General features: G+C 45.3%; 1 protein-coding gene across 5 annotated transcripts in view; it reads left to right on the plus strand.

Annotated features, from left to right (window-relative positions):
• Positions 1-12,163, plus strand: part of SETD2 (SET domain containing 2, histone lysine methyltransferase) — a 61,262-nt gene that overhangs the window by 30,311 nt on the left and 18,788 nt on the right. For all 5 annotated transcript variants that reach the window (XR_010787416.1, XM_066585433.1, XM_066585435.1 and 2 more), the window contains 9 exons: positions 1,169-1,300; positions 1,881-2,009; positions 2,675-2,798; positions 3,016-3,093; positions 3,553-3,650; positions 4,761-4,887; positions 5,497-5,631; positions 6,302-6,430; positions 6,673-7,365. Coding sequence is in view for 4 of the 5 variants with exons in the window: in XM_066585433.1 (XP_066441530.1) it covers positions 1,169-1,300; positions 1,881-2,009; positions 2,675-2,798; positions 3,016-3,093; positions 3,553-3,650; positions 4,761-4,887; positions 5,497-5,631; positions 6,302-6,430; positions 6,673-7,365 (1,645 nt within the window). In the remaining variant the exon portion in view is untranslated. The remainder of the gene's footprint in view (positions 1-1,168; positions 1,301-1,880; positions 2,010-2,674; positions 2,799-3,015; positions 3,094-3,552; positions 3,651-4,760; positions 4,888-5,496; positions 5,632-6,301; positions 6,431-6,672; positions 7,366-12,163) is intronic.

The following is a 12,163-nucleotide window of genomic DNA, read 5'->3' on the forward strand; positions in this document are numbered from 1 at the left end:
TAAATGGTTTGTTTTATGTATTACATATTCAGGTTTTTTTTTAGGATTGTCCCACTTTGATCTATTAATTAGCTATCCTCCGGATAAGTTGTGAATAGCGGATCAGTAGGGTCCGCTCTTTCCAGAACTGTTGTCTTTATGCACAGAGCTGTTTTGCCGCAGGAAGCGGGCTGCACCGTATGTTGCACAATGGCCCAGATTAGTATTGCAGGCTGATTCCCATTCACTTTAATAGGACTTGGCCTGCAGTATCAACCCAGGCCGCTACACAATGTACAGAACTGTACCAAAATTGCACAGTTGCAAAGTCAATAGCCTGGGAGAACCGCTGATCGCTTGGGGTCTCGAGCAGTTGACCCCTTACTAATCTGCTACTGGCCTCCTGCACACGGGCGTATTTGAATTGTGGAGTCCACGGCAGGCGTCCGCCTCCAGACTCCGCAGCAAATACAGCCTATAGTATTCAATGGCAAAACGCCATTTCATCTCCACGAGCGGAAATCAATTGTGATTTTTCGCTTGTGCAGTTTGCGCACGCCCAGCTTCCATTAAAGTCAATGGAAGCAGTCTGTCCCACGGCTCTTACGCAGTGAGCACTGTGGAAGTATCGTGGGATACCCCGCCCCCTCCCCCCCCCCAGCGCCGGTGGCTACTGCGCGTGCGCAACGGAGTGCCAGCTGGTACATCTGCAGCGTGTGCTGAAGCTGATGGACAGATAGCTGGGGTCACCGGCCGGGCACTGGATCGAACTCCACTGCGGGAATCCCACATGCGGGGTCCAACCCGCCCATGTGTGGGAGATGACCTATCTGGAGAATTAGTCAACAATAGCTAGATGTGGGGCAACCCCTTTAATGGGCTTCCGTACATGATGTAATATTCTGCAATGACCTCTCTAGAGATCCACGAAATATTATCTTGCTGACGGATATACTAATATATTGTGCAGATGATGATTGTTACCAACATCTATATAGATCTGCAGAACATTGCTCTGTCCCTTCTGACAGGTACATAGTGATGTATTCTGCAACTATTACACCACTGACCTCTCTAGAGATCAGCAGAACATCGCTCTGTCCCCTCCTAATAGACACTTCTGTTCTGCAGATTACCTCACTGGCTTTTTTTTACAAAAGTAAAATGCTTTCTCTTTTCTGTTGTGCAGAAAGAAGAATAAAAGTCACCGGGACATAAAGCGTATGCAGTGCGAGTGCCCACTGCTGTCTAAGGAGGAGAGAGCTCAGGGAGAGGTGGCCTGCGGGGAAGACTGTCTCAACCGCCTACTCATGATTGAATGGTAAATATTCCTGCTTCCTGACATATCCTTTCTACAAGTAGAGTAACTAATTTGCACATGGCCCTTGCACTCTTTGACAAGTTTCTCACAGGTATGCAGGAGTACTTTTGAAAAACAAGTACATAGGCCATCCTTACATTAAGCTTATATGACCGGCTTAGCAGTTTTGATGGAAAACTGGCAACAGGTTCCCTTTAATTTATGAGCAGTCTGCATTAAGCTCATGAGCTCCCTCTAGTGGTGGTTGCAGGCAGACAGAATATTATAATGTAACTGTCTATGCAAGGAATTTGGTGCACTGTATCAGAAAAATACAAAGCTCCAACTCCTATAAGCATAATTATGTTAGAAAATTAGTTTTCAGCCTAAGAATGACATTTACTTATAAGTTGGAGATTCGCCTTAAGGGGCCTGAATGAATTTGTAATCAATACTTAGACTGGAAAATCCCAAATTTAATGGGATTCCTTTTTTATGTGTAACTACAGTAAATATTCAGTTTATTTGATACTTCAGCCCTCCTAGTAGTGGGTTTAGTATCTCTTGCTTTCCTTTTGACTCTAACTTGTTCTTTCGCCAGCTCATCACGGTGCCCAAATGGAGACTACTGCTCAAACCGGCGTTTCCAGAAGAAGCAACACGCTGACGTAGAAGCCATCTTGACTGAAAAGAAGGGCTGGGGTCTCCGAGCCGGCAGAGATCTCAAACCGTAAGTTTACGAAGATCAATCTGAGTGGGTTAGTTACCAAGGTGTCAATTGATATAGGGGTATTGTGCGGGCACGCTCCGGCTTCTATGCCCTGAAGACTTGTCATCTGAGACAGGCTGGTTGCTAGTGATGGCAAAATCAAGGCAGCTGAAGACACAAAATAAACCTCAGCACTAGAAGACTGGTTTTCTTTATATTTTAGAATCTCTTCTCTTTAAAACCGTTTTACCACTACTCTTATATTGTTGATCTTTCCTTGGGACGGCTTAACAATATCAGATCAGTGAGGGTCCAACTCGTGATACCACCACCGATCAACTATTTGAAGGGGCCACGATGCTCAGCCAAGCACTGCAGCCTCTCCATTGTATACCAGGCCCAGCACATCAGATTGCGTAGCTGAGGTATATGCTATATTGCTACTCAATCCCATTCACTTGAATGAGTGAGTTGCAGAAAGGTCATGTGACCATTTAACGTGATGTCACAGGCCCGAAAGAAGAGGCTGCAGTGCTCACCCGAGGGCCGTGAACCGTTTAAAGAAATGATTGTGGTGCTTGGAGTCGGACCCCCACCAATCTGATATCCTCGACATATCCTAAGGATTAGTCATTGGTATTTTAATTCTCGAAATTCAGATTTTTTTTTTTTCCCCCTTACCATAGGAATACCTTTGTCTTGGAGTACTGTGGAGAAGTTCTCGACCACAAGGAGTTCAAGGGCCGCGTCAAGGAGTACGCCCGCAACAAGAACATTCACTATTATTTCATGGCGCTGAAAAACGATGAGGTGACAGGAGATGACTGTGGGGGCAATGAGCAAGAATGGCAAGAGCTTAATTCACAGTGTGGGCGGCTGTAAACACTGCATCTTGCTTTTAGTATATCCCATCTTCTTGTAAAGGGACAGTTGTCATAACATATATACCAGGGATCCAGTGATCTGCCCTAGAGATGGGGGGCTTCTCTCCTTCCACCACATTATTAACAATCTTGTTTTGTCTCAGATTATAGATGCAACACAGAAAGGTAATTGCTCACGCTTCATGAACCACAGCTGTGACCCCAACTGTGAGACCCAAAAGGTGAGTAAGGACCAGGCTATGTATATGTCAGAAAATCTCATGCATTGCAATGTATGACACTTAGTGGAGTCCCTGCCTTTAAGGGGTTTCCACAGGATGGGGATAACTTTCTAATCAGTGGGGTCTAACTGCTGGGACCCCCATTGATCCCAAGAATGTGGTCCCGACTCTTCCCAAAGTACGGGCGATGGATGAAATGCATACGCATCTTTGTACATTCACTTCAGTGGGACCATTAGAGTAAGCAGAGTTCAATGGCTTGGCTATTTCCAGAGGTCCATATGCGTGTCCTACACTGTCTGCACTTCGGGGCATGCCAAGGCTGCATTCTCAGGATCAGTGGGGGTCCTGTGGTCAGACCCCACGATCAGCAAGTTATCCTATATTCTGTGGATAAGACCTAAGTTGTTATGCTAGATCAATCCCTTTTAATGCTGCTCTGCTTTATGTTTTTCGCAGTGGACTGTCAACGGACAGCTCAGAGTGGGCTTTTTTACTACTAGACTGGTTCCAGCTGGCGCCGAACTAACGTTTGACTACCAGTTTCAGCGATACGGGTAGGGAATATTCAGGAGGCTGACAATTCTTGTATATAAAAGTGGAAAATAAACTTTATGCTAAATTGTACTTTTGAAAATGAGGGGGTGGGGGGAGACAAATTCCTATTGCTTAACATATGTGGTGCTGCTGCTGTTGATGATTTTGCTCTCCCAGGACAGGATGATGCACATTGTCTTACAACCACAATAGGCTTAAAGGGAACCTGTCCCTTCCTATGACCCAATAAACTAAACTTATGCTCTCATAAAAGAATGGCCGCTGGATCAGCGACTGTGATTTTTATACTTGCCTCATTTTTATTCCTTCGCTATCCACCTACAAACGCCACTCCATACTTTCCTGGCATTTAGGACAGTGTGTGCATGCACATACGATGAATAGGAGGAGTCCGCTTAATGCAGCGGCTATGCAGGTGAGTGAAGGTGGAAGCAGGTGAATATAAAAATTACACCTCTGGTCTAGGCCACCCCTCTCCTGTGAGTCCATAACTTTAATGGGGCTAATAGGATCAGGTAGATGGTTGTTAATTGGCCGATCTGCTCGTTTGTGTGGGCATAAAACCACTTGCTGGTCAGCTGCAGATCTCTTCGTGTGAAAGAGGTGCAGCTGACCCAAGAGAGATGTATGGGGGCAAATAGCTTGGCAATCATCCCTCCTCATAAAGCCGATCATCTGCAGTGTGTGAACAGCAGTAAATGAGTACGGATTGTCATGTTTTGTTGATCAATATTTGTTACAAGTGACCAGTTCTTATCTCATGTGAGAGGCCTTGTTCATAGCCCACCTCCTGCAAAAAAAAAATGGCGTAGATGATTGCGATATTCTATGCAGAATTATCCAGTAAAAAATGTATACTACGCAGTATCTGGGTGTTTTTTAGTAGGTGACGGAAGTCACTGTATGCCTATACAATGGTATCTGTCAGATGTATACATCAGGAAATCTGATACGCACTGCGAATGCAATGTGCGTGCATGATAACGTGTGTTTTAGCTGATAGAGATATATAATATATATCTTTGTATGTGTGTACTATGTACTGTGGCAAAGGAAGAGCTCCTCCAAGCAAAGATCAATAATTTTCTGTTCTCTCTGATACATTACAGCAAAGAAGCTCAGAAATGCTTTTGTGGATCTGCAAACTGTAGAGGTTACCTTGGCGGTGAGAACCGCGTCAGCGTTCGAGCAGCCGGGGGCAAGATGAAAAAAGAAAGGTCCCGCAAGAAGGATTCTGTGAGTGTCTTCCTTGCTGAACGGAGATGCAGACCTCCGTATATAGTGAAATTCTTTTATTCCAGCGGTTCAGGTGGCCTTTTAACCCCTTCAGTGGCAAGTTTAGGTAGCGTTCAGCACATTTCAATACTGATTTTTTAGGAGATTTTCCGGGCGTTCCACTAAAAGGGTTCATCTGGGATGCAGTACAACTAGTCCCATAGCAGGTTAGTGGGAAATTACTTGATAGTCACACACTGTCAGCAGCTGGTTCCCAAACATGTTCAGGTTAGTGATTCTCTTAATAAAATTAAAAAAAACATCCAATGCAGGGACCTGCTATGTGGAAGGTCCATACAGAAGCATCTGTAACCCCTCTGCATGAGTTCTTCTGCCCTCCTACGTAATTTCTCAAACTTTGTAGGCCGCCTCATAGCGGAGTAAAGCATTCTCCAAGACCTATAATAACTTCTCCCAGCCATGCATGGAGGTGTATGGATCCAAATTTCTAGTAGTTAGACACGTCTGATGATCCAGCACCTCAGCATCCTGAGCGTACCAGATTATCGAAATGCTACTGCTTAATAATAAACCTTATTGCTTCTCCCTTTCCCCGCTGCTGTAATTCAGGTGGATGGAGAGCTGGAGGCTCTGCTTGAAAATGGAGAAGGTTTGTCGGACAAAAACCAGGTGCTCTTCTTATCACGGCTGATGGTTCGCATCGAGACACTGGAGCAGAAACTCACCTGCCTCAAACTCATCAGGGTAAGAGACCAGAAGTGGCTCAGCTGCTATGAAAATGTGCTGCTATGGAGCCGGTGTTCTTCACGTTGTGGATTTCTGCTATTTTTGCACCATGTTCCTTTTGTAGCAATTTTTGTGTGTTTTCTTTCTTTCTTGTGTGCTGTTTTTTTTTTTTTATATTTTTAATTATTTTACATTTTGCCAAGGTTTTGGTGAAGTTGTAGCATAGAATACGTCCTAGCAAGAGTTTATTTGCTTGCAGTTTTTCTTGATTCTGCAGATTTAAAAATGGTGGCTGCGATATGTTTTTAAATGGACTCTGGCGGAAGCTTCTTTTGGGCTACGTGCGCTGCCTGGCTTTTAGTATTTGGGGGTACAAGGGGTTGTACAATAGCGTGATCGATGGGGTTCATGTCTGAATGCAGTGGGGGAGAATTTACTAGGCAAAATGTGCCACAACCGTGGCTCACGTTAAGCCACCAACATGTACATGTCATGCAGAATATCTGCTTTAGACCATTTTTACGCCACTCTAAAGAAAAAAAACTGTCTAGAAAAGTAGGTTTGAGGAGCGCCATATTTCTAATGGCCTGATCATACTTTGCTACATAGTATTAGTATGTGATTCATGCCTCCATACAGCGATGTCTGCAGCACATTCACCAGCTCTCTGCCGCTTGTCTTTCCATAGAATACGCAGTCTCAGTCCTGTCTCAAATCATTCCTGGAGTGTCATGGACTGTCGCTCCTGTGGATCTGGATGGCCGAACTTGGGGACAACCGGGGGAACACGAGTAACAGCATCAAACTGCAATTAGAGGTCAGTAGTTCTGATCACTGCTTTGCAGAGAGTCTTATAGATGGTTATGACACTTTGATTTCAATGATGTGGGGGGATACTGGTCTTTAACACCTCTGCATCGAAAAGCTTAATTAATTTTAACTCCTTAAACTTATGTAGCTGTACATGCCGATCCTACACCGCAAGCTCAGTCCAGTGTGAATAGTAACTTGTGTATAGATATCACAAGTTATATCTTTCTTGTCTTCTATTTCAATTAGATCATAAAGACACTGGAATTGCTTCCAATCCCCAATAAAAACATGTTGGAGGAGAGCAAGATTCTTCCCATTATCCAGCGATGGGCCCAAACGAAGACCGCCATACCGCAGTTGAGCGAGGGTGACGGCTACTCCAGTGAGAACACATCCCGCGCCCACACCCCACTCAATACTCCTGCCAACACACCTGACCCTGCAGCCAAGCTGAGTGTGGAGATGGAGGGTGAGACTCCCAAAAAGTTGGTACTACGAAGACTGAAAATAATCAGCGAGAACAGCATGGATAGTGCAGCGTCTGATGCTGCCAGCGAAGTGGAGGTAAAGGAAACAACAGGGAAGCCAGACACACTGGCCATTGATGAGCAGAAGGAAGGCCAGCAGTCTAAAGATGATTTAAAAACAGAAGACGTTCCGCCCCCGCCGCCACCACCTGCACAGGAGCCACTACCCCCATCCATCAAAACTGAGGACGACCCATCACCTGAAGCTGGCAAAGAACCTGCAACTGGAACAGAGGTGTCCGAGACGGAGACCAAGGAGACGAGTACCACAAAGGCAGAAGAGACTCCATCTCAGGACGAAGAGGAAGGGGTATCTGATGTGGAGAGCGAAAGGAGCCAGGAACAGACGGACAAGATGCTGGATATGAGCGAAGTGGCCAACAAGCTCCTGGATGCATGGAAAGATCTGAAGGTAAGAAAGAGACTCCCTGCCACTTGCTAATCGTGTATCTGCTTCATGTTATATATATATTAGATCTATGAATATTATGTGATACTTCACTTTACACCATGTCACTCAGAGCTGTATTGCACTTATACTGGTTTAAATCCCCATTTACACACAACGATCATCGCTCGAAATTCACTCAAACTATGTCTTTTGAGCGATAATTGTTGCGTGTACATGCTACTATCGTTTGCCTTTCGTCCAAATGGTGATTTTTAGTTAAGCTGATAGCAGGAAGCGCATGCTGTGGAGCGCTGATAACATTGTGTTCAGCTACAGTCCCTTGGCAGAATAAAGGGGCTGTATGAAGATAACAGACCACCTGCTGTTCTCTGCATACAGCTCAAGGAGTCTCATTTACATGCAAACAAAGCTAATAAGCTGCTAATGGGCATTAGTGCCCATTAGCAGCTTATGCAAAATGATCGCTCAAACTGTCATTCTCCCTATCTTTTGAACGAATTTTGAGCGATCCTCTTTGTGTGTAAATGGGGCTTTACTTACAGCTGTATAGCTGCAGGACCTTCTGCCTCTCTGCTGCTGCTAATAGCTTCGTGTCTTCATGATATGTATTGCGGAAGATATACTTAAAGGGGTTGTCTCAATTCAAACGCTACTCCCAAAGAACAGCTGATTTTAGCCCTGGAAGCTGCGGCCGCTGCAGGAATGTAAGATCACACGGCGGCCATTCAGAGGTTTGATCGTCCATGTAATATGAGCACAATTAGATTCTACAGCATAGGAGCTGCCCTCATAGTGTGAGTCTCTATTATGGCTCATTGAGGGGGGTCCTGAGTGATGTCCATGTACCATAAGAGGACATATGAACCCCTTTAATCCAGGCATTGTAGAATAGGGTGATCCGGGTGAGAAAGATGACATCTCTCCTGATGCAATGCAGCACATCATGTATTAGCAGTGCTTTGCGGCATCTTTGCTGAAGTGTTTGGGACGGGTCTGTGAAACTGTACAGAGTTCGGAATACAGCGCTGGATGTGACAAATGTATAAAACATGATGTAGCTTAAGGCCTCATGTCTGCAGGCGGATTTAATTTTGGGAATCTGTGCTGAAGATCCGCAGTTTAAGTCACCCATAGGGAAGCATGGGCATGCGCACTTCAATTTACACATGCGGATTCACTTTCCAGATTCTGCATGCGGAAAACATATCTCAGCATGTTCCATTTTAGTGTGGATTCCGTACGGATGACTTACATTGAAGTCAATAGAGGACATCTGATCCGCAGCCCGACCGCAATTGACATTGTGGGCAGGCTGCAGATTCCGCGGTAAAGCAGGAGTTTGAAATAAAACTAGACTGTGCATGCGCTCCGGCCGGCACTTCCAGCCAGGTACACAGGGTCACCGGCCGTGGGCAGGGCCGGATTCCGCTACAGAAGGAAATAATTCCTCAGGTTACTTAAAGGAGTTGTCTGGTTGCTGGACTACTCTGCAGCTACCGCTTCAAGTGTCTTAAAATAATAAAAAGAGCAGTACTTGTCCGTAGTCTGCGGTGGCGATCTAGCGCCGTTGCCCTGCTGTACTTCCAGTGATTGTTGTGAAGATGACGCCACAGGAAGTCACCTGACCACTTCAGCCAATCGTTAGGCTTGCAGCACTCATATCCTGGGCACCACGATGCCAAGAGTTCAGAATAGTGACGCTGCAGCGGTCAGGTGACCTCTTGTGATGTCCTCTTCCACAATAATCACCAGGAGGACAGTAGGGCCACTTTTCAGGATCCCTACAGCAGAGGACGGGTAAGTACTGCTTTTTTGCTATGTAAAGACCCTTGCAGCTGGAGCTGCAAAGTTGTCCGGTAACGAGACAACCCCTTTAAGTTAAAATGCTGAAAATTGGAGCTGTGCTGTGACCCTTCATAGGGTCAGTACAGTGCTGGGAACATTACCAGTAGACCCCTCATCGCTGACCACCTTCACGCTCTACTCTTCCTGCAGTTTTCAGGCTTCCAGTGTTAGGTTTTCCTTCTGATTTGATCTCAGTGTAGCGGCATGGTTCCTGCATCCCCTGCTTGTTCAGCATCAAGATACGAAATGTATTTACAGACATGCTCCATCTTATACGTAAACTTAATTCCATGCCTGATGAACACAAGTTTAATGCTGACGAGAATATTTCAATATATCAATGACTCGTATTGAGTAAATATCTCTGAATGTTATATCGCTACTGGAGTGTTATAGGAGGAGTGGCTCATATCAGTCACACGTGATGTAAAGGTCTCTGCAGGTTTTTCGAACTACATATATGTGATCTAAAGTAGTGATCACGGGGGCGGGGCTGATATTAGAGAGAATAGACCGCCGTAAGACTCCGTTCATTTTAGGGTGAGAAATGTAGTATTCGCAGACTGTTGGAGGTGAGAAGTCCAGGAATGGTGATGAGCCGCCACATCATCCTCCTGAGCAATTTCTTGCATTTAAGACTGAGAACATACTCTTCGTGATGTTCCAACCAGTAGGGGGAGCAGTTAACCCTCATAGAAATGCAAAGCTCGAAGACTCACCCGATGCTTGAAGCTGTGACTTTGCCCATGTTGTTATCCATGATCGCTGGATCACACTGGTTCTGGTCATCTCTCTTGCACCCCTTCCCCATTTTCTACCACCGGTCTCCTATCCGCTTTAGTTTACGGGTTGGCTCAGCTTGTGTCCGGACCCCCAGAGGATGGGGAGACCTTGCTTTGTGTGTTTTTGTACTGTGGTATCAATTGTCCTGCAGATGGACATTAGTGAGGGGGTGGAGGGGAAAATGGCGGCAAATACATGAGTTTTATTTTTGGGACAATCAAAGCTTTATGGCGAGAACATCTGTTGACCGGAATCATTGCGCTTCCACGTGTCTTCATTTGCGTTTTTTTCCGCAGCTCTCCATCTTGCTTCTTTCTTCCTTTGTCGGGAAATGTATAATTTCTCCCTCGTATCAGAAAGTGTTCGGAATAACACGGATTCTGTGAGGGAGGGGGTCATCCTACAATGTTATACAGATGGCAATCATGGCTTCGCCAGGTCCAGCTTTGTCTCCCATGAGCCACTTCATCCATTGTTGAGCTGCTTTAAAGGCATTGTTGGGTTTAGAAAACACACATTCATAGGAATTTGTACTTACAGAGGTTGTCCAGGCTGCTGTGTAATACTTCATTTCTCCTGTGGGGGCACTGCAGGAGATCTGAATACTTGCTGATCACTGGCGGTCTCTGGAGAGGGACAACCTGTGATATATTTACTAGGCGACTCTTATGATAAAAGGATATTGTCCAGTGTTATTAAATGTGTGTAATACTCCTCTTACATGGCCCATTGTAATGAGTGCCAAGCAAGACACATGCCGATTAAGCACCTGTTACATTTTCTTTTTACACCTGCCAAGAAGCTAATTATAGAGATGAACGTTCGCTAATGCAATCGTGTCGCCCTAGGGTGACTGTACGGCTCCGTGTTCACTCGGGGGGGGGGGGGGTGTACTGCCGACCATTTTTAGGACCACATAAACGCTCGTTCATCGGCTGATCGTTGGTTCCTTCGAATAGCCTGATTGTCGGGCGTGTTCTGAGGAATACATGGCCTTGATGATCATGTGAAGCGGGAAGCGTTTACACGGAGCAAGAAGCCTGCGATGCAGCAATGAAAAGTGAACAAATAGTAAACTATTTTTTTTGTATGTACACGGAACGATTATCGCTGATTTTTGTTAGTTTGAACACCTTTTGAGCGTTTATCATCCCCTATAAATGGCCCTTAAGGGTCCTCTTAGACAAGCTGATTCTCGTTTGAAGGAGCGTGTAGCGTCACCGCTAACTCATTCGCTCTTGGGCACGCCGTTTGAACAAGCCAACAATGTATCTGCCTGTATAAATGAGAAATCGTTAACTCTTTCACATTTGCTGTATAAGTGATGTTAAAGACTGAATGAGCGCTGCTTAAATGGAACAATAAGCGACGAGCCAAAGATGGCTTTATGCCCGCATAAAAAGAGCGAACTATGCCCATTCATCGTCCAGGCGTTTCGTCTAAAAGCACCTTACGGTCAGTTGCAGACCATCTCATCACAGGCACATTTATGAGCCGTAATACAGACAAATGGCCCGCCCGACCGCGGGTGTTCTGACCCGAACTTCGCATCATCGATCTGTGGGATGCTTTGAGTTCCGGTCTGAAGATGCAGTAGGAATGCCCTGGAAACGAGGTAAAACCGTGATTACAACGCCATGTGGGAACACCGCTTCACACTGCTACTTGGGGAGGGGGGAGAGACCCTTGGACCCTGTTCATAATCGCTGACCGGAAATAGAAAAGTTGAAAACAGAAAGTTAAAGACTTCATTCAGCATCAAATATGAAAGACTGGAAAATCTCCTTTTTCAGCGTTTTGGTGCTATTTTAATGTTACATCTGTAGGTGCATTTTTTTTCCTGACCTTTTTCATGTCCTATGGAAAGGTTTATGGGAATTACACAACCCCCCCCCCCCCCCACACACACACACACACACACACACACACACACACAACACAGGGGAGTGTGCCAAAAAGAAAAACGGCTTGCATATAGTGTTTATAGTTCATTATGGACTTCAAAAGCTGTTAAAAAATGCCATGAAAAAACATTTTTCAAAAAAAACATTTTCAAAAAAAATCGCTGTGAATGAAATGGCTTTGTCTGCGTTGTCTATTGTGGTGTCTGAGGAAGATTCCTGAATTGTCGGTGGTTGTATGCGGCTCTCTAATGTCCGGGGCATCTAGT

The sequence above is a fragment of the Eleutherodactylus coqui genome, chromosome 12, assembly GCF_035609145.1.
Source record: "Eleutherodactylus coqui strain aEleCoq1 chromosome 12, aEleCoq1.hap1, whole genome shotgun sequence".
NCBI lineage: Eukaryota > Metazoa > Chordata > Amphibia > Anura > Eleutherodactylidae > Eleutherodactylus > Eleutherodactylus coqui.